The sequence below is a fragment of the Helianthus annuus genome, chromosome 3, assembly GCF_002127325.2.
Source record: "Helianthus annuus cultivar XRQ/B chromosome 3, HanXRQr2.0-SUNRISE, whole genome shotgun sequence".
NCBI classification, from domain to species: domain Eukaryota; kingdom Viridiplantae; phylum Streptophyta; class Magnoliopsida; order Asterales; family Asteraceae; genus Helianthus; species Helianthus annuus.
In genome coordinates, this window is record NC_035435.2 from 19,625,595 (window position 1) to 19,647,399 (window position 21,805).

At 37.1% G+C, this 21,805-nt stretch overlaps 2 protein-coding genes across 2 annotated transcripts; both read left to right on the top strand.

Annotated features, from left to right (window-relative positions):
* The first annotated feature begins 15,109 nt into the window (after positions 1–15,109).
* Positions 15,110–18,571, top strand: LOC110928780 (MDIS1-interacting receptor like kinase 2). Its single transcript, XM_022171806.2, has 2 exons — positions 15,110–17,999; positions 18,087–18,571. The coding sequence occupies exons 1-2, from the start codon at positions 15,161–15,163 to the stop codon at positions 18,407–18,409; spliced, it is 3,162 nt and encodes a 1,053-aa protein (XP_022027498.1). The 5' UTR covers positions 15,110–15,160; the 3' UTR covers positions 18,410–18,571.
* A 1,146-nt stretch (positions 18,572–19,717) lies between these two features.
* LOC118490375 (MDIS1-interacting receptor like kinase 2-like) lies at positions 19,718–21,467 on the top strand. The gene is made up of 3 exons (XM_035987976.1): positions 19,718–19,798; positions 20,654–21,068; positions 21,145–21,467. The coding sequence occupies exons 1-3, from the start codon at positions 19,718–19,720 to the stop codon at positions 21,465–21,467; spliced, it is 819 nt and encodes a 272-aa protein (XP_035843869.1).
* Positions 21,468–21,805: the final 338 nt, after the last annotated feature.

Consider the following 21,805-nt stretch of genomic DNA (forward strand, 5'->3'; position numbering starts at 1 on the left):
ACCGACGATTTATCAAAGGATTCTCAAAGATCGTTGTGCCGCTTACCGCTCTTACGCATAAAGACAGGTCTTTTGTTTGGGGAACTGAACAAGAGTCTGCTTTCCAAACCCTCAAGCATATGCTTTGCAATGCTCCTGTTCTCACATTTCCCGATGGGAAGGACAGTTTCATTGTCTATTGTGATGCTTCCAACCTCGGTCTTGGTTGTGTTCTCATGCAACGAGACAAGGTTATAGCTTACGCTTCTCGACAGCTCAAAATCCACGAAAAGAACTATACAACCCATGATCTCGAGCTAGGCGCAGTTGTTTTTGCGTTAAAGATTTGGCGACACTACCTGTATGGTACCAAGTGTACGATCTTCACCGATCATAGGAGCCTGCAGCATATCTTTGATCAGAAAGAACTTAATATGCATCAACGTCGATGGGTAGAACTTCTCAACGATTACGACTGTGAGATTCGTTATAACCCAGGCAAAGCAAATGTCGTTGCCAACGCACTCAGCAGAGGGAGTTATTTGCTCAGCATTCGTAATACCCAAGCCCAATACGATCTTGAAACTCTCATCCGCGAAGCCCAGCACGCCTGTTTTAATGAACTCACCTTGAAGAGGGAGAGAATCTATCACGATGGAGCTCAGCTTGTAAGCAAATCGAATGGGATCTTCTATTTTCTGGACCAAATCTAGATCCCTAAGCGAACCGAACCGCGAAAGATTTTGATGGACGAAGCCCACAAATCTCGGTATTCTATTCATTCCGGTGCCGATAAAATGTACCAGGATCTTCGTTACAAGTACTGGTGGCTGGGAATGAAAAGGGATATCGCTCTCTACGTTGGGAAGTGCTTGACTTGTGCAAGGGTCAAGGCTGAACATCAAAGGCCCTCTGGCTTACTCGAGCAACCCCCAATCCCTATGTGGAAACGGGAGAGTATAGCAATGGACTTCATAACAAAGCTTCCGCACACGTCATCAGGTCACCACAGCATTTGGGTTGTTGTTGATCATTTAACCAAATCAGCCCACTTTCTGCCAATAAGAGAAGACTACAAGGTGGAATGATTAGCCCGAATCTACACCGACGAGATCATTTGTAATCATGGGACACCTCGTGACAACATCTCTGACCGTGATGCTTGGTTTACCTCGCGATTGTGGGAAACGTTTCAAGCTGCTCTTGGTACTACACTTAACCTGAGTACCGTATTCCATCCTCAAACCGACGGCCGGACTGAGAGAACGATTCGTACTCTTGAAGATATGTTCCGTTCGTGTGTCATAGACTTCGGTGGTAATTGGGACAAATACCTGCCGTTAGTCGAATTTTCGTATAACAACAGTTATCATACCAGCATCCAAAAGGCACCATTCGAGGCTTTATATGGAAGAAGATGTCGATCGCCTATTGTGTGGCATGAGATCGGTCACTCGCAATTAACCGGTCCTGAGCTATTGCAAGAAACGACTGACAAAGTCCTCCAAATTCGAGACAACTTGTTGAAAGCTCGGAGTAGACAGAAAAGTTATGCCGATAGACGACGCAAGCCCCTTGAATTTGACGTTGGCGACTACGTACTCCTAAAGGTATCACCTTGGAAGGGTGTGGTCAGATTCGGCAAGAAAGGGAAACTAGCGCCTCGATATGTTGGACCTTTTAAGATTCTGGAAAGGGTCGGAAAAGTCGCCTACAGACTCGAACTACTGGAGGAACTCAGTAACGTCCACCCGACTTTCCATGTGTCAAACCTCCGAAAGTGCCTGGCTGAGCATGATTTAATTGTACCGATCGATGATCTCCAAATAAACGAAACACTGCACTTCGTGGAAAAGCCTGTTGAAATCATGGATCGCCAAACCATGCAGCTCAGACGCTCGCGCAGTTTGTTGCCCGTCTACCTGCTATTCTTATGTAATTTTCCGTGTTGATTGGAATGAAATTTTTTTAATGAGAAGGCAAACGAGGCGCAGAGTTCACTTAGGAACTCGAAAGTCATATGAAGGCGAAGTACCCACAGTTGTTTGATACGCCTTTGACCTAATTTCGGGATGAAATTCCCTAAACAAGGGGAGGCTGTAACACCCCAGTGTTTCGAAAGTCAAAGTCAAAGTCAAGATTGAAGTCAAAGGAGGAAAAGATCGCTAATTGCAATCTGTCTCTCCTTGCTCAATCCCTGTTTGACTTCTTTGACTGTAATTAGTCTATTTTATGGTTTTACGCAATCGAAGTAATCGACTTGTTTATCACCACGAACCGCTTTACGACTGTGAATAATAGGAAGTAACAATGCGATAAAGTTAATTAAACGAAAATCGAACTAATCTAATCATCATCGCGCTCGCAAACTCGAATATACTCATTTTGGGTTACTGTTACACTTGTGTGTGTGCCTTATGTGTTACTTGTGCGTGTTTATTTATGTTATAGGTGGTAATCAATCGAATCACAATCGAAACTCAATCGCAATCGAACTCAATCGAAATCGAATCATGATAATTAGTGGAGAAAGGATAGTGCTCGATATGAGTAGTTGGGATTAAAAGTAATTTGAATAGGAAACTCTATCGCATTCGCATCTATCGAAGTCGAAATCGAAATATCAAAAACCGACGCGCCGAACACTCAATCAGGCAACTGATCGATCAGGCTACCAGCCGATCGACCAGCCGGCCGATCGGACAGGATGTCCCATCGGTCAGCACTTTCCTCTTTTGGAACTCTATAAATACCCCTGTCATTGTCATCATTTCCACTTTTGGAAACCTCTGTCCGACCAGCACGCTCAGCTCACCTTTACTTCGATTTCTCTCAATCCCGGTAAGATCTCGTCCTAAATCTTGTACTTTCTTGATCTACACGCACTCCTACACCTTTCTATCTTTTAAATCTTAACTTCTAACCGTGAAATCATCAAGATTCAAGGTGTTCTAGGATGATGTCATCATGGTGTTCTTGAAGAACTTCATGTTTTGACCTCAATCCACCAAGAACAACTTAGATCTAACCGATTTCCAAATAAAAAAACAAAGATCTCTAGTAGATCTAAACATTTTCACCAAAGAAATGATTGAAAGATGGTTTTCCAACTTTCATTCAACTCTTTTACACTCAATGCACTCAAAACCGGTGGAATCGGACCTCGTGTAAATACACTACTCATTCTTGTGATTGTGTGGCTCAAGATCCGGATTCTAACCACGAGGTTCACTGATTTCGGGTTAAGCATGAAACACCGTCCCGAACCGTTCACTAATCAGATTTGGGTGATTCCTGTCCGATTAGGGGAAATAAGTAATTACGCGACTTCTGTTGCTTGACTCGTTATAAAAATACCTCGATAAAGCGACAAACAATCAAAATAACCAAGTGTTAGACGAACATGCCGACCAGGACAGGGCACTGTCCGATCCATCGACACTTGTTTCCATTTTACGCATTGCTTATCGTTATACTATCGAATTGTTCAGGCTAACCTTACTCTCAAGCACTCCCTTCAATCCATCAACCGCTGTGAGAATACTCGATCCCTTTTTGTTTTATGCACTTTTGGGTGTTACATACGTTACTTATACTAAAACATATCGAACACACTACGCAATACTTTTAAACGCTAACCGTGACCGCATGTTATACGTGACTTATTGAATGCTTGTTTGTTATGTTTACACATGGAATGCTGTCTACCTGCCTTAACGACGATAGTACTATAGTTTGGACTCAGCACCCGCTCATGCGGGGGTTGTTAAGGACAATTTTTTGCATGGATTACAGTGGTGATCATGTATTACGAACTGCCTCGGGCAGTCAACCCGCAGTCATTGGTATCGATAGATCCGTGTCGATAATTAACATGCTTCGTTTTCCGCTGTGTACGTACTGGTTATGCGTAACCTATTTCGAACTCTATATGCTATTATCAAACTTGTATACTCGCCTTTACCCTATGTGTATTGACTCTTATTTTAACATATGTGACAGGTAATTAGGATGCTTATCTGCTAGGAAAGCGAGGCTAGAATAAAGCTCTAGAGTCCAACAAATAGTTGTCTGTAGTAATTGAATCAAGGGTCTCTAGAAGCAGATAAACAATTGCTATATTTAAATCTGAGTTGTCGGAACAGAATTATTTACCTAGATTTTGTCTGTAATAATTTGTTTACTGTTTGAGACATGGTATGGGACATGTTACTTTAAATTGAATAGTAATGATAATTGTTATGGAAACTTCTCGACAATCTATTTCGCTCAGTGCCGCGCCCTGATGATTCCGCCATCAGTTGGGGTGTGACAGTGGGGTGGGTGAATGGTGGGCCCCCACTTTCTTTTTAGGGTAAATTACACTTTTCGTCCTTTATGTTTGCATTGGATTGCAATGGATAGCCTTTAACTTCAATAATTATAGTCACAGTCATTTATTTGGAAAACCCATTACACCCTACGTCCTTTATCATTAACCTAGTTAAAATTTTCTGTTAAGTTAACTGAAAATTAAGTAAAACAACCAGATTAGTTCAAGACACATGTCTAGCTTAACTGAAAATTTTAACCAGATTAGTGCTAAAGGACAGAGGGTGTAATGAGTTTTCCAAATTAAGGACTATGACTGTAATTATTGAAGTTAAATGCTATACAGTGCAATTCAATGCAAACAAAAAGGACGAAAAGTGTAATTTATCCTTCTTTTAATTAGATATGTAAATTGATAATTAATAACATTTTTTTTATTATTAAGGGCATTTTATTCATTTCACACCCACTTAACACCAAAAACTAACCTCCATCTGTGTCAGGGACTATTTGGAAACGAAATTAAAAAAGTTAGAGACTGTAACTGTAATTTTAGAAAGTTATGGACTAAACTATAAAAAAAGGACAAACCACGGAGAGTATCCGCGCATTTAGTTCATTAAAATACCATGTTGAATATCAAACTTCTAAATATATTATTTTAATATATAGCGTTTAATCAACATGAACCTTTTGACTCTTTAACGTAAATGTTGGTTTTAAGTAGGAGTTCTTGAAGAAAAACAGGTTAAATATCTTTGCATGGTAAGTCCTACGTGACACAAAAGTCTAATATTTAATAGTTATCTTTATTAAAGCATAAATACCATTCAAACCGACGAAAATAAACATACGAAACAAAAGAAATACTCCCGTTGTCATAATGGAACACAAACTTGTTACTGTTCTATGTTGCATGTTGTTGATTTCAACTGTTTCAACAACTGTGACCCAAGAGTCTGCACTGAGGCCACGGAGAACGCCTCCAGGTTTGTATTGCTTTATCTTTCTGCACACTTAATTAGCCATGCATGACTTGATTCACTGAACTAATCTTTCTCTAAACTGCATGATCCAGTTTCTGCAACACCTTCGAGTAATGCAACTCCAATTAAACATCGTATCGGTGTACCTTTCCCTGGACCTGGACCTTACAAGTGGAAGTCTCCTCCAATGATTATCCATTAAATAAGTATAAAATATGTTGATGTCTGATTTTTGGTCTTTATGTGTAGTCGATGGTTTCAGTTTATCCGTTAAATAATGGGGTTGGCATATTCCGGTTGTTGTTCTATTTCGTTCAGTTGTTTTGGTTATGTACTTCTCATCTAAATAATTATAAACTTTTAACTAATTCACATGTTTATATTGTTCTAGTCTTATGAATAGATTAGTCAATTTTAGACTCCCCAAATCCCTCCATCCCTGTTACTCATCATGTCCTTGATATTTTCTAACGAAAAGGCTTCAACCACAACCAGTGCAATTGCAATTTTAGTATCAGATATAAATTAGGATCAAATTCGTTATTGTATAATTAATATCTAATATTAATTGCATGGCGGAAGCGAGTACACAAATTTAAGTGTCATTAAATTATCACGTCGGTGATCCAATTGTCATTTGTTTAAACAATTATCACAACCATAGGGTGATTCACTAATATGTACCTTTGTGATGAAAACCGAAGAACACACACGATGAACCAGACAAACTTCACGTTAGTTGATGCGATCATGAACCTGGAGAACCACTCGGAGGGTGTGCAGGGCGGGCGACCGCACAAGGCCCAAACTCCTCTGGGGCCCGAAAGTTTTTTGTCTGAAAAAGAAAATATATAAATGTATATATAATTGTTTTGTTTCAATTATTTGTGTTAAAAAGAAGTTTGGTCTGGTGGCATCATTACCTGTGATATGAGTTCGGATGGAAGAAGTTTGTCAAAAGTTCGATTCCTATCTTTGACGTCTTTGGGCATGTTTGGGTGATCTTTTTGAACCAACTTATTGACTTGTTGGCTTTTTTAAAAAGCCAATAAATCAAATATTGTTTGGCTAATTGAAAAATCCTTTTCAAAACAACTTTTCAGGGAGAAAGTCATTTTTGAAAAGTCATAAATTTGTGACTTTTTAGAGCTTTACAACACAATTATAAATTTACCCCTACCAAACAACTTTTTTACCCCCTACCAAACAACTTTTCAATATGGAGAATGTCCTTTTTAGTAATTTTGGTTTTTTCCCACCCAATAAGCTAATCCAAACACTTTTTTAAAAACTCATTTTCAAACAAGCCAAACAAGCCCTTTAACTATCTTTTTCCCAACTTTATTTTTAGAGTTAAAATGTCATTTTAGTCCCTATGGTTTGGGCTATTTTGTCAATTTAGTCCAAAGGTTTCATTTTTCACTTGTGGGTCCAAAAAGATGTCACCGTTGCCATTTTAGTACACTGGGTTAACTTTATTCATTTTTTCTGTTAACGAGAAGGGCAATTCGGTCATTTTATATGGCCGAATTGCCCTTTTAGTTAACAAAATTACATATAAAATGACTGAATTGTCCTTCTCATTAACAGAAAAAATGAATGAAATTAACCTAGTGGACTAAAATGGCAACGATGAAACCTTTGAACCCACAGGTGAAAAATAAAACTTTTGGACTAAACTGACAAAATGACACAAACCACAGTGACTAAAATGACATTTAACTCTTATTTTTTATCATTCTAATCCTTTTGGTAGTGTTTGGTATGTAGGAATGAGAGATGGAATGGAATGGATGATTACGAGGGAATGAAAAAAAGGGTGTTTGGTTGGTCAATGGAATGTAATCACCCATTTCAAAAGTCATTCCATTCCCTCAAAATCATTCATTCCACCCCCATGTTTTTTTTTTCGATTCCATCCACTCTTGCACCATTCATCAACAACACCACAACTCACCACCTTCACCAAAACCCACCACCACCACCACCCACCACCGACGCCATCACCGCCACCACCTCACCCCGACAGCCACCATCGTCGCCACCACCCACTCGCCACTGTTATCACCCACAGCCGCGACCACTCGCCAACGCCACTCACCGCCGCCGCCCACCACCATCGTCGAGGCCACCACCACCACCATCACCACCAACCGCCGTCGCCGCCGCCACCCACCGCCACCTCTGCTGCCACCCACCACCAACGTCCACCTTGCCGCCACCTACCATCAACGTCCACCTTGCCAGCACCACCACTCGCCGTCACCGCCGCACCACCACTCGCCGCCACCACCACCACCCATCGCTGCCGCCAACACCTACCATTGCAACCTATAACCACCCACAATTACCACCACCACTCACCACTTATTTTATTACTCCGTTTTTCTTGCTTACCGAACAATACACAATAATAATTCATTATATTCACACATGGTAACCAAACAAGACATGGAATGATAATGATCCACTGCATTCCCTCGTCCATTCCATTACCAAACAGACCCTTTGTTTTTACTCTATTCATTCTTATCCTTTAATTTTTACGCTTTTTTTTTCCTATTTCAAATTAATTTTTTTTTTTTTTTGTTTAAAACTTAATTTACTTATTGTTATTTAGTTTATTATTGAAACTAAATTTAACGAACGATTTATGATACAAAAATTAAAGAAACGAACACGTTTTTGGCATGTTACGACTATATCTTTTGGGTTTTCAATGACTTTCGTTTGCTATAACGTATGCATCGAAACAAAACAAAATTTCCACTTGACGCAACATGCAGGTTTGATCTCGCTAGTGTGTGTGTATATATGTATATATAGTTTTTTTACATGTTATTAAAAAAGTCATATTTTATTGGCCCATTTTTTCATTAATTATATTTTCTAGTATATAAATATGTACTAATTCAAATATATGTATTTTTTCTTTACAAAATTAAGTTATTGACTTTATATTATGTGGGCCCGCTTTTTCTACTCGCTTCGGGCCCAAAAATTTTCAAGTATTTTCGGAGTTGGCCCTGAGCACCAGAATAAACACTTGAATCAACTCCAAAACCCATAGCTCGCAAATTAAACCCGAACACTCGAAAACTGAGAACAACTTCTCGGTCAAACCGGTTACGTGAAACAAACCGGAAAACTGTTTTCCGATTTCGCCAGAAAAAACAGCAGTGGCGGCGAAAGGTCGATGTACTAATTTAGAATTATGTAGTTCATTGAATTGTAATCAATACCGTTCTACTTGAAAAATGGGCATTTGCGATCAAAATTTACGACCAAAAAAATTGCTGCAAAAATTGCGACCGAAATTCAGAAGGTTGAAAAATGCGCGACTGACCGGGTTCTGGTTGCAAAAATTGTAAGCGCCTAGACATGGTCGCAAAGCTGTTGAAATAATCATAAAGTCCATTAACTAAAACTAAATAAAAATCATTTAAAAAGTAAGTAACTAAATTAACTTAAAAAAGGGGTCGGACAATCATTTTGCGACCCCTAGTTTAGGTCGCAAAGACCATAAAAAATAATTTAATTAATATTACCATAAAATATAATTTAATTAATATTAATTTTAAATTAGATAGAGAAGCCGTAAATCCTTCACAAATATCATAAAAAATAACTAAAATTATATTAAAAATATCAGCTTCACGAATATCATTAAAAAATAACTAAAATTCTATTAAAATATCAGTTGAAAATCCATCGCACAAGTTCGATCGCCTAGGGGAACCAAGAGTATGGTACATCACACAAGTTGTGAAAAATCAAAGTTGCACCCAGTAAATTGCCTATTAGGAAGATTAGTTTTTTTCTATTAGTTGACTAGAGTTACATAATCCTTTTATTTTTCTTTGTTACAAACTAATATAACTCTTGCACGTTACAGCAGAGTTCAGTCAGTATTGATACGATACTAGCACTCAGTATAGCAACCGGAAAAACTCAAAAATCAAACTCGCAATATGCCCAAAAATATATCGATAACTGTTTTATATCAATTGAAAACCATAAAAACGAATATAGGTATTTATTCCGAGATAATACCAATAGCAGTATCGACTTGTCATTCAAAATTGTTCAGCTCATAACAGTATAACTTACAATACAAAAAATCATATTATTTTGAATACAACTCCGTTTTCAAAATTATTCGGTCGAATCGATTTGGTTCATCTCGGCGTCCATACATGTACCGGCACTCACTATACCGGGGTACATATGGTGTAGCTGGATTGGCTCCACCACCTCACTCAACCAATTAGACCAAGGGACTGTACATCCAGGGGCAACTTTGTAGGGGCCGGAGGGGGGCGGGGTCTGACCCCCGAACTTTTCGTTTCACATAGAATTTTTTTTCGACCCTCGGTTTTATAATTTTATTAGGTATATACGTATTCAACCCCCCGATCGTAAATCTCAAGCTTTGCCACCGTGTATATCACCTAGATAATTTTTGCATAGATAATTAATGTTACATATTTCTCTGTAAAACAAAATTACTTTAGATGTATGATACAATATTATTTTAGATGTGTGTTCGATATAATAGTATTGCACATATTATCTATTTATAAAGTCCTTTCTCCCACTAGCGTTTCACACGTTCGGCTTCTTGGCGTCAGAGGCGGTTCGGTTCTTAGCTAGAGTTCAGCGTGTGTTCCACAACAACTTTTCGACCCCTCTGTGGTGAGGCTTTGTTTTTACTAGATTAGGATTTTCTATTAAGAAGGGGATGGCGGCGCAGTTTGTTACTCGTCTACCTGCTATTCTTATGTAATTTGCGCTGATGAATGAAATGAAATATAATATATGGAAACTTGATATAATATATTGTTGACAATGAACTATAGTAAATTGTCTAAACATTATACAGTATCATAAATTTTATCAAGAAACATCATTTTCTTTAATTTGATTCTTGGCTCTAAGATTGGGACTTTTTTATTCTGAATCCAAAAACTTATGGCTTAGAGAGGTTGAAGATGATGGTGGGAGGTGAGGTGGTTGCGGTGGTATTTGGGTGGTGGTTGTTGGTTGTGTCTGGTAATTCTGGTTGCAGACAAAGCAAAGGAAAGAGAAAAGGGGAGTGGGGGTGGGCTGGGTGTATGGTGGGCCCCACTTTCTTTTAAGGGTAAATTACACTTTTCGTCCTTTATGTTTGCATTGGATTGCAATTGGTAGCCTTTAATTTCAATAATTACAGTCATAGTCATTTATTTGGAAAACCCATTACACCCTACGTCCTTTATCATTAACCTGGTTAAAATTTTTTGTTAAGTTAGACATGTGCCTTGCACATGAGGGTAAATTTGTCTTTTCACTATGTTTTTGCAATAAATATATTTTGGTATCTATGCCCTCTCTCTCTTCTCTCTATATAAAAATTGTCTCTCTCTAATCTCTATGTATTGTCTACAATAATAGAAAAGAACAACTTATATCTGCCACACACCACCACCCCCATCCAAGATCCACCACAGTCTTCATCCAAATCCGGCATAGCACAACACTGTCTCCATACAGATCGCCACCCCACCCCCACCTCGATCCAGATCTGCCGGTGAGGAAGCCCTAGTGACGAAGCCACCACCCCCACCCCCACCCCCACCCCCACCTCTCTACAACCACCACCGCCATTACCACTACCGGTGACGAAGCCCTAGTATGCGGCATCCACCTTTAGTTCTGGTCTCGGAATCCGTGTCAATTACACCATTGTAGAGGGTCTCGACGAAGATTTTCGTCTTGATCAAGGGGGGCAAGTACGAATTTATCCAAGAAGATCTGAAAAACAAGAGTGCCGACCTTATCAAATACATTCCTGTTAATAAGAAGGTACCCGTGCTCGTACACAACGGAAATCCAATCTCTGAGTCTATTGTAATCTTGGAGTACATTGATGAAGTCTAGAAAAGGGTTCCGATTTTGCCCAGGACGCCTACGAGAAGGCTCAGGCTCGGTTTTGGGCTAGGTTTGTTGATGTTCTAAAAATAAAGGGGGTATTCTTATTAAAGTCTGTGACTTGGGCTTGTTTTAGTGGATTTGTTGTTTATAATTTTCTATATGTGTGTACAGCAAGCTTGTAAGTTTTTTTTTCTATTTGATTTTCTAGCTTGTAAGTTTCTTTTTTCCTGCTTGATTTGCTATTGTTCAATGATTATTTGATTTATTGTGGGTTGGTGGTCCTTGGGAGGAAGCGAGATGGGTTGTGATTAGGTGGTGGCTAGAGTGGTGGTGGTAGTGAGGCGTTTAGGTGGTCATCATGGTCGTGGCTAGAGTGGTGGCCGGATGGTGGCTGGAGTAGCCGTGGTGAAGCTTGTTTTTTTGGTTGGTTAAAATTACCAACTTGCCCTCATGTGCAAGGCACATGTCTAACTTAACTGAAAATTTTAACCAGATTAGTGCTAAATGACATAGGGTGTAATGAGTTTTCTAAATAAAGGACTATGGCTGTAATTATTGAAGTTAAAGACTATCCAGTGCAATTCAATGGAAATATAAAGGATGAAAAGTGTAATTTACCCTTCTTTTAATTAGATATGCATGTAAATAGATAATTAATTACATTTTTTTATTATTAAGGGCATTTTAGTCATTTCACACCCACTTAACACCAAAAACTAACCTCCATCCGCGCCAGGCACTATTCGGGAACAAAATTGAAAAAGTTAGGGACTACAACTGTAATTTTAGAAAGTTAGAGACTAAAGGTGAGAAAAGACCAAACTACAGGGACTATCCAGGCATTTAATTCATTAAAATACCATGTTGAATATCAAACTTCTAAATATATTATTTTAGTATAGCATTTAATCAACATGAACCTTTTGACTCTTTAACGTAAATGTTGGTTTTAAATAGAAGTTCTTAAAGAAAAACTGGTTAAATATCTTTGTATGGTAAAAAAAGTCCTACGTTACACAAAAGAAAATATTTAATAGTTATCTTTGGTAAAGCATAAATACCATTCAAACCGGCGAAAATAAACAAACCAAGCACAAGAAATACTCCCGTTGTCATAATGGAACACAAACTAGTTACTGTTCTATGTTGCATGTTGTTGATTTCAACTGTTTCAACAACTGTGACCCAAGAGTCTGCACTGAGGCCACGGAGAACGCCTCCAGGTTTGTATTGCTTTATCTTTCTCCACACTTAATTAGCCATGCATGACTTGATTCACTGAACTAATCTTTCTCTAAACTGCATGATCCAGGTTCTGCAACACCTTCGAGTGATGCAAATTCATGGAGTAGTGATCCAACTCCACATACACATCATCGTATCGGTGTACCTTTCCCTGGACCTGGACATTACAAATAAAAACAAGTCTCCTCTGACGATTGTCCACTAAATAAGTACAAAATCTGTTGATGTCTGATTTTTGGTCTTTATGTTTAGTCGATGGTTTCAGTTTATTCCGGTTGTTGTTCTATTTCGTTCAGTGTTGTCTATGTCTGGGTTGGTGTTGTTTTGGTTCTATACTTCTCATCTAAATAATTATAAACTTCTAAAAACATATTATAACAAACCAAGTAATATTATTGATTGCTATTCACATGTTTATATTGTTCTAGTTTAATGAAGAGATTAGTCAATTTTAGACTCCTCAAATCCCATGACTCTCCCTCCATCCCTGTTACTCATCATGTCCTTAATTGCATGGCGAAAGCGAGTACACGAATTTAAGTCTCTTTAAATTATCACGTAGGTGATGAGTGATCCAATTGTCATTCGTTTAAACAATTATTATCACAACCATAGGGTGATTCAGTAATATGTACCTTTGTGATGAAAACCGAAGAACACACACCAAAATAAACACTTGAATCAACTCCAAAACCCGTAGCTCGTAAAACCCGAACACGCAAAAACTGAGAACAACTTCTCGGTCAAACAGGTTACACGAAACAAACTGGAAAACTGTTTTCCGATTTGATTTCTCTGGAAAACACAGCAGCGGTGGCCGTTCTACTTGAAAAAAAGGTGGATGTACTAATTTAGAATTACATAGTTCATTGAATTGCAATCAATACCGTTCTACTTGAAAAATAGGCACTTGCGATCAAAATTTTCGATAAGAAAAAATGGCTGCAAAAATTGCGACCGAAATTCAGAAGGTTGACAAATGCGCGACTAACTGATAGTCACAAAAATTGTAACCACTTAGACATTGTCGCAAAGTTGTCGAAACAATCATAAAGTCAATTAACTAAAACTAAATAAAATATAGCGGTCGTGAATCGCTCCCAACCCTCTAGCTTGGGTCGCAAAAATCATTTAAAAAGTAACTAACTAAATTAATTTAAAAAGGGTCAGACAATCATTTTGCGACCCCTAGTTTAGGTTGCAAATACCCTAAAAATTAATTTTATTAATTAATATTAGTTTTAAATTAGAAAAGAAAAGCCATAAATCCTTCACAAATATCATAAAAAATAACTAAATTGATATTAAAAATATCGGTTGCAAATCCATCGCACAAGTTCGACCGCCTAGAGGAACAAAGAGTATGTTACATCACACAAGTTGCGAAAAATCAGAGTTGCCCCCAGTAAATTGCCTGTTAGGAAGATTAGTTTTTTTCTATTAGTCGACTAGAGTTACAAAATCCTTTTATTTATTTATTTTTTTTATTACGAACTAGTATAACTCTTTCGCGTCAGAGTTCAGTCATTATTGATACGATACTAGCACTCAGTATAGCAACCGAAAAAACTCAAAAATCAAACTCGCAATATACCCAAAAATATATCATAACTGTTTGTATCAATTGAAAACAATAAAAACGAATATAGGTATTTGTTCCGATAATACCAATAGTGGTATCGATGTTGTCATTCAAAATTGTTCAGCTCATAACGGTATAACTTACAATACAAAAAATCATATTAATTTGACTAAAACTCTGTTTTCAAAGTTATTCAGTCGAATCGATTTGGTTCATCCCGACGTCCGTACATGTACCAGCACTCAATATACAGCACTCAATATACGGGGTGCATGTGGTGTAGCTAGATTGGCTGCACCACCTCACTCAACCAATTAGATGAAGGAACTGTACATCACCTTCCAAATTTTTATATAGATTATGATTATGTCACATATTGGGAGAAAAACAAAATTACTTTAGATGTATGATAAAAAATTATTTAGATGTATGTTCGATATAATCGTATTTAACATATTATCTATTTATAAAGTTCTCGCTTGTGGTATGCACATATAATGTCTATATGTGTGGGCGCTCGAGGGAAAAAGTGAAAGTGCAATAATTTTAACTGTATTTTACTAATCTCATGAAAATAGCGTTAAAAGTGAGGAATGGTTAATCATGAATCATGTCGTTGCGTTGATAGCCGAAACACGAGGGGGTACATGCACTAATCAGTGTTTGTCTCAATTGTTGAGTGTTATGTGTCTTATGTCCAAGGCTTGATGCAAAATATTTTTGAGCTGGGGGAGGGGGGGGGTCTCATTGGAAGTAGTATCTCTATTCTTACGAGATAGAGGTAAGGCTGTCTACATCTTATTCTTCTAAGACCCTATCTTAGATTTGCTATTGGTAGGATATACTATGTATGATATCTATTTATAAAGTCCGATGTAAAACTTGAAATAATATATAGTAAATTGTCTAAACATTATACAGTATCATAAATTTTATCAAGAAACATCATTTTCTTTAATTTGATTCGTGGCTACAAAATTGTCTGCGGGTCCCCCGGGATGAGACTAAAAACAGTAAGTCTTCCATTCATTTAATTATGTTCGTGGAAATTATGTTGAGGAGACTTGAAAGAGCAAGTCGCCGAAAATAAACAATATAAATCAAGGCTAAGAACCTTACTTGTTGACACCCATATACACAAAGCATGGCACCTCTTTCCCTTTCAATCATCTTACTTGCTACATTTACAACTTTCTGTACTCTGAATGTTTCAGGTTCTTCAGATGAAGTTAATGCTCTCCTAAAATGGAAAGCAACACTCCATAGCCAAAATACCAATACCCTTCTACCTTCTTGGACACAAGATCTTAATCTCAATATTTCTGCTCAAAAAACAGTGTCTCCATGTAACTGGCTTGGTGTTTCATGCAATAAAGATGGCAGCATAAACAGATTGAACCTTTCGTCATCAGGTTTAATTGGTACGCTTGATCACTTGTCCTTCTCCTCGTTACCAAATCTTGCGTATTTTGAACTTAGTTTTAACAATTTTTCTGGGATTATCCCATCTGAAATCGGCCAACTGTCAAAACTTGTTTATCTTGATCTGTCCAGAAATCAGTTCACCGGAATAATCCCAACTGAAATCGGCCACCTGTCAAAACTTGTTTATCTTCATTTTAATCAAAATCAGTTTAATGGTTCTATTCCTCAAAGCATTTGTCAAATGAGATTACTTTCTGGGCTTGCATTGGCTAATAACAATCTTCATGGTTCGATTCCAACCTGTTTGGGTCAGTTATTAAATTTGCGTTATGTTTATCTGGATAGTAACAGTATCTCTGGTTCAATTCCTACCTCTTTTGGTCAGTTATTGAATTTGCATTCTCTTTTTTTGAGCGATAACAATATTTCTGGCTCAATTCCACATGAATTGGGAAATCTATACAATCTAGAGGAGCTTTATATGAACAATAACACTCTAACTGGATCTATCCCAGACACTTTGGTCAATCTGAAAAATCTAACCGACTTAATTCTATACCAGAATCAATTGAATGGATCAATCCCAAGAGAAATAGGTAACATGACTTCACTCATATGGCTAGAGCTACAATTGAACAATCTCACTGGTCCCATCCCTTCCTCTCTAGGCCAACTCAAATCCGTTGTTGATATTCATCTCTACTCTAACAAATTTTCTGGTCCCATCCCTCAAGAGTTAGGAAGCTTGACATCTCTTTCTAGTCTGCATTTAGCATTCAATGAACTCAATGGTTCCATTCCAAGTTCATTTGGTAACCTACAAACCTTAGAAATATTGTATCTTAACGATAATCAACTTTCCGGTTATATTCCACGGGAATTAGGAAAGCTGAAGTTGGTCGTTATTGAATTGACAAACAACAATCTTTCTGGTAGTTTGCCTGACGAAATCTGCGACGGTAGGATGCTTGGATATCTTGGTGTTGTTAATAATAAGCTAACAGGTCGAATCCCAAAGAGCTTGTACAACTGCACGAGCTTGATCCGAGTCCGTTTGGATGGAAACCAGATTACCGGAGATGTTTCTGAGAGCTTCGGTATCTATCCAAACCTCAACTACATCAATCTCAATGATAACAAACTTTACGGTAAAATATCAGACAACTGGAGTAAGTGCAGAAACTTAACCACGATACAGATGGGAGGGAATCGAATCCAAGGTAACATACCTCCTTCCCTTGGAAACTCGATTCAGTTGGGACTTCTTAACCTTTCCTTCAATAATTTTGTGGGAGAGATACCCAAAGAATTTGGAAGGTTAACTCGCATGGTAAAGCTTGTTTTAAGCAATAATAGACTTTCTGGTGTAGTGCCACAAGATCTAGGATGGCAAATTGAACTTCTTGATCTGTCCATGAATAAGTTGAAGGGGTCCATTCCATCTTCTCTCGAGCAATGCACAAAACTCCATTTCTTAAACCTAAGCAACAATGAATTAACTGGTGAAATCCCTGTCCAATTAGGTAGATTGGTCCAGTTGTCTGCTCTTGATTTGAGTCATAATTCACTCATCAAAGAGATACCTTCAGGGCTTTCAAGTATGAGTATCTTGGAAACTCTATATCTCTCTCACAACAAACTCTCAGGTTACATTCCAAAGAGTTTCGGATCGATGAATTCGTTGGTGAACATTGATCTTTCATATAATCACTTACGAGGTCCCCTTCCCAAAAGCAAAGCGTTTATAAATCTTACAATAGAAGCATTGCAAGGGAATGATGATTTGTGTGGAAATGTTAGTGGATTAAAACAGTGTGCATTAGAAAGTCCTATCCCAAATCGAAAACACAATCTCGCACTCCTGATTTCGCTTCCACTTCTTGGAGCTCTTTTACTTGGCACTCTAATGGCAATGTTCGTTTTCTATAATTGGAGACCAAAGGGGCTGCCACCGACACCGCATGTGGACGAACATAAAGATGGAAATAACTTCTTTTCGATTTCAACTTTCAATGGAAGAGAGACATATGACGAAATCCTCAGTCTAACCCAGGGGTTTAACGAAGCATATTGCATTGGAAGGGGAGGATGTGGAAGTGTGTACAAAGTGAAGTTGTCATCTGGTGATACAATTGCTATAAAGAGACTCCACTCGTCTTCTCAGGTGATTAATCACGATGAATTCGTAAATGAGATTAAAGCATTGACAAGAATACGACACAGAAACATCGTTAAGCTACTTGGCTACTGTTCGCATTCTCAAAACTCGTTTCTGGTTTACGAGTATCTACAAGGGGGTAGTCTTGCTGAAGTTTTACATGCTCAACTTTTGGATTGGACGATGAGGGTGAACATTATCAAAGGTGTTGCATACGCCTTATCGTATATGCATCATGATTGTTCACCTGCTATCATTCATCGTGACATATCAAGCAAAAACATTTTGCTTGATTCTGAGTACGAAGCTTGTGTTTCGGATTTTGGTACCTCCAAAATTCTGAACCCAGATTCATCGAATTGGACTAACATTGCAGGAACATTTGGATACCTTGCACCAGGTTATTTCTTTTCCTGTCGTTCATAATCACAAACTATTATTAAAATAAAACAGAATGCATCATGTTAATATATATATTTTTTTTCAGAACTGGCTTACACAATGAAGGTAACAGAAAAGTGTGATGTATATAGTTTCGGGGTTCTGGTGATGGAAATCCTCAAAGGACAGCATCCAGGTGATATCATTACTTCTCTAGCATCTACAACAACTGAAGCAGTCAAGCTCACAGATTTAGTGGATCATCGACTTTTGGTTCCACTCCCTGAAGTCAAAGAAGTTATAACGTCAATATTGATCCTAGCCATTAAATGCGTTAATTCAAACCCTGAAATAAGGCCTACAATGCTGGAAGTTTCTCAAAAAATTGCATGTGTTATTTCCGACATGTATAAGGGCGCTGATGTGTAGTGTCATATATTGGTTTTCATGATGGTTTATGTATACGGTGTTTATAGTCTAGTTTATCGAGTCAGTGTTATCAAAATTACTCTACATATTTGATCTTGTAAGGGTAATTTTATATAATATCATAATTACTCTATAAATGATCTTTTAGGGTAATTTTGATCTTGTTTTGTAATTTTGATAATTACCCTACGAGTAAAATAATTACCAAAATGTAACCGCGTTTTTTTACTTTTCCATGTCATTCGTAGATATGTAAATGTGTGTATCACATATCTTTTGTCATATACATGTAAGTTTGTAACATCGGTCATGGTGATATAAAATAGGGGTTTGTTATATCGGATTCTTGTATTATATTAGCTCGGGATTCGGGAGGTGCTTGAAGAATAAACATGACGTGAGTAATTGTCGGTGATGAAAAAAAATGTGTGTTTATGTGGATGTTGCATTTTTTTATATTTATATTAAAAACAATATATTTTCATTGCAACATCTTTGTTGCAAAGAGCACAATCTAGCAACGACTTTAGGTGGTTGGTGTTTGCCGGATGTCTAGTAGTGAGGTCCAGCTTACATAAAGAAGATAGAAGAAAAAAAGGCTAAAGATAGGCCCCTCACAATCCAAATTTCAAAAGTAAATGGAAACTATTATTACTAGACAAATTAGATTTAAATAATCTCAACTTTCTTAATTTCATCGATTATAATCACAACTCTGTTCTTTGCCGATAATAATCCGAAATGGTCCACTTTGGCTGATAATAGTCTGCATTAAAAATAGCTTAACGGAGTTAAGTTTTTGTTCGAATTACAAACCAATTTTTAGGGCTTTTGATTAGAACGAGGATAAGAGTTGATTGATGTAAAATTTACCTCGAAATCCTGCTCCAAACGACGAAAATGGTGCTTCAATTTAGGTGTTTAAACTTCCAATTAACGAAAATCAAGCCGTTTGGAGTACTTCAATTCGGAAAAAAACTTAAATATGTTAAGCTATTTTTAACGACGGACTATTATCGGCCAAAAGTGGACCAATTCGGATTATTATCCGCAAATAACTGAGTTGGGATTATTATCGGACGAATTGAGAAAGTTGTGATTATTTAAATTCAATTTGCCTTATTACTGTTGGAGCATTCAAATGAAGTTCTTATTTGAATCTACAGATTTATGAATATTATAGAAGATGGAGTACAAGAACTAACAGGGAACATCACATTAACAGACCGACAAGCAAAAAAATTCTAATAAAATAGAAGCAAAGACAAGAAGTCGCTACTCTAGAGGTATAAAATCATAGAAGAAGTAATGTTTGAAACAATCTTGTTTGCAACATTATCAAAGAAGGCATGGGATAGCCTCTACAAAGCTTACCGTGGAGAAGAAAAGGTAAAACTTGTTAAACTACAAACATTATGTAGGGAATTTGATAACCTTAGATTTTAAGAAGACGAAAGTATTGAAGAATTTTATAACCGTGTGATCATATTGATGAAACAACTCCATCTAAATGGAGAAAATATTGAAGAAAATAAGGTTGTTGAGAAGATTTCACGTAGCCTAACAAGAAAATTCCAGCATATTGTTGATGCTAGAGAAGAATAAAATGATATCTCAAGTTTTATTGGAAATCTTAGTAGGCTCTCTTCAATCTCATGAACTACGTATGGTACAATTTGATACATCTTCATTTGAACAAGCTTTTCAACTTCAATCAACAAATAAAGAAGATATTGGTGACAAAAGCAATAGTTCTGGTAATGAACAATCAAGAGATAAAAGAAGAGGAAAATCATAATTGCATATTCGATGTTACCAATGCCAAAAATATGGATACACAAGTAAAGTATGTAGGAAGAGAATTAAAGAAGAAAAGAGGGGATCCAACTTCTACATAAAGAAAAGACTTTGATAAAGAAGATTGGATTTTCATAATGCTAAGCTAACAGACCTCATGGATGGTAAACGAAAAGAATCGCAAGAATGGTACAAGTCCCATGGATGGAACAGGTTAATAACTCCCATGGGTGTGTTAGAATATAATCTAGACTTATAATAATAATAATAATAATAATAATAATAATAATAATAATAATAATAATAATAATAATAATAATAATAATAATAATAATAATAATAATATGTCCTACAATAATTAGCATAAGTCAAAATTAGGGAATTAGCTTAACCATATAACCGTTATGTCGGTTCAGGATTAGTATATCTACACACATATGAAAACAGTTTCATAGTTGCTTGATTAATCACGATGAATTCATAAATGAGATTAAAGCATTGACAAGAATACGACACAGAAACATCATTAAGCTACTTGGCTACTGTTCACATTCTCAAAACTCGTTTCTGGTTTACGAGTATCTACAAGGGGGTAGTCTTGCTGATGTTTTACAGGATAAAAATGCTCAACTTTTGGATTGGACAATGAGGGTGAACATTATCAAAGGTGTTGCATACGCCTTATCATATATGCATCATGATTGTTCACCCGCTATCATTCATCGTGACATATCAAGCAAAAACATTTTGCTTGACTCTGAGTACGAAGCTTGTGTTTCGGATTTTGGTACCTCCAAAATTCTGAACCCAGATTCATCGAATTGGACTAACATTGCAGGAACATTTGGATACCTTGCACCAGGTTATTTCTTTTCCTGTTATTCATAATCACAAACTATTATTAAAATATAACAGAATGCATCATGTTAATATATTTTTTTTTCATTACACAATGAAGGTAACAGAAAAGTGTGATGTATATAGTTTCGGGGTTCTGGTGATGGAAATCCTCAAAGGACAGCATCCAGGTGATATCATTACTTCTCTAGCATCTACAACAACTGAAGCAGTCAAGCTCACAGATTTGGTGGATCATCGACTTCTCGTTCCACTCCCTGAAGTCAAAGAAGTTATAACGTCAATATTGATTCTAGCCATTAAATGTGTGAATTCAAACCCTGAAGTAAGGCCTACAATGCTGGAAGTTTCTCAAAAAATTGCATGTGTTATTTCCAACAAGTATAAGGGCGCTGATGTGTAGTGTCATATATTGTAATTTCATCATGGTTTCTGTATCGGGTGGTTCCGCTGGTGCCACGATGATACTCCAGTGGTCCGGATCCAAATTTGTCATTCAAAAGAAAAATCATGGTTTCTGTATATGGTGTTTACAGTCTAGTTTATCAGTTCAGTGTTACGTGATAAGATGGTGGAGTCGAATTTCACTATAGTTTAACAAAAGATCAAATACAAATACGCTTATTGTACAAAACATAAGGATGGCGTGGAAAAGTAAAAAACTGCAGTGGCATTTTCGTAACTATTTTACTTGTAGGTTAATTATCAAAATTACTCTACATATGATCTTATAGGGTAATT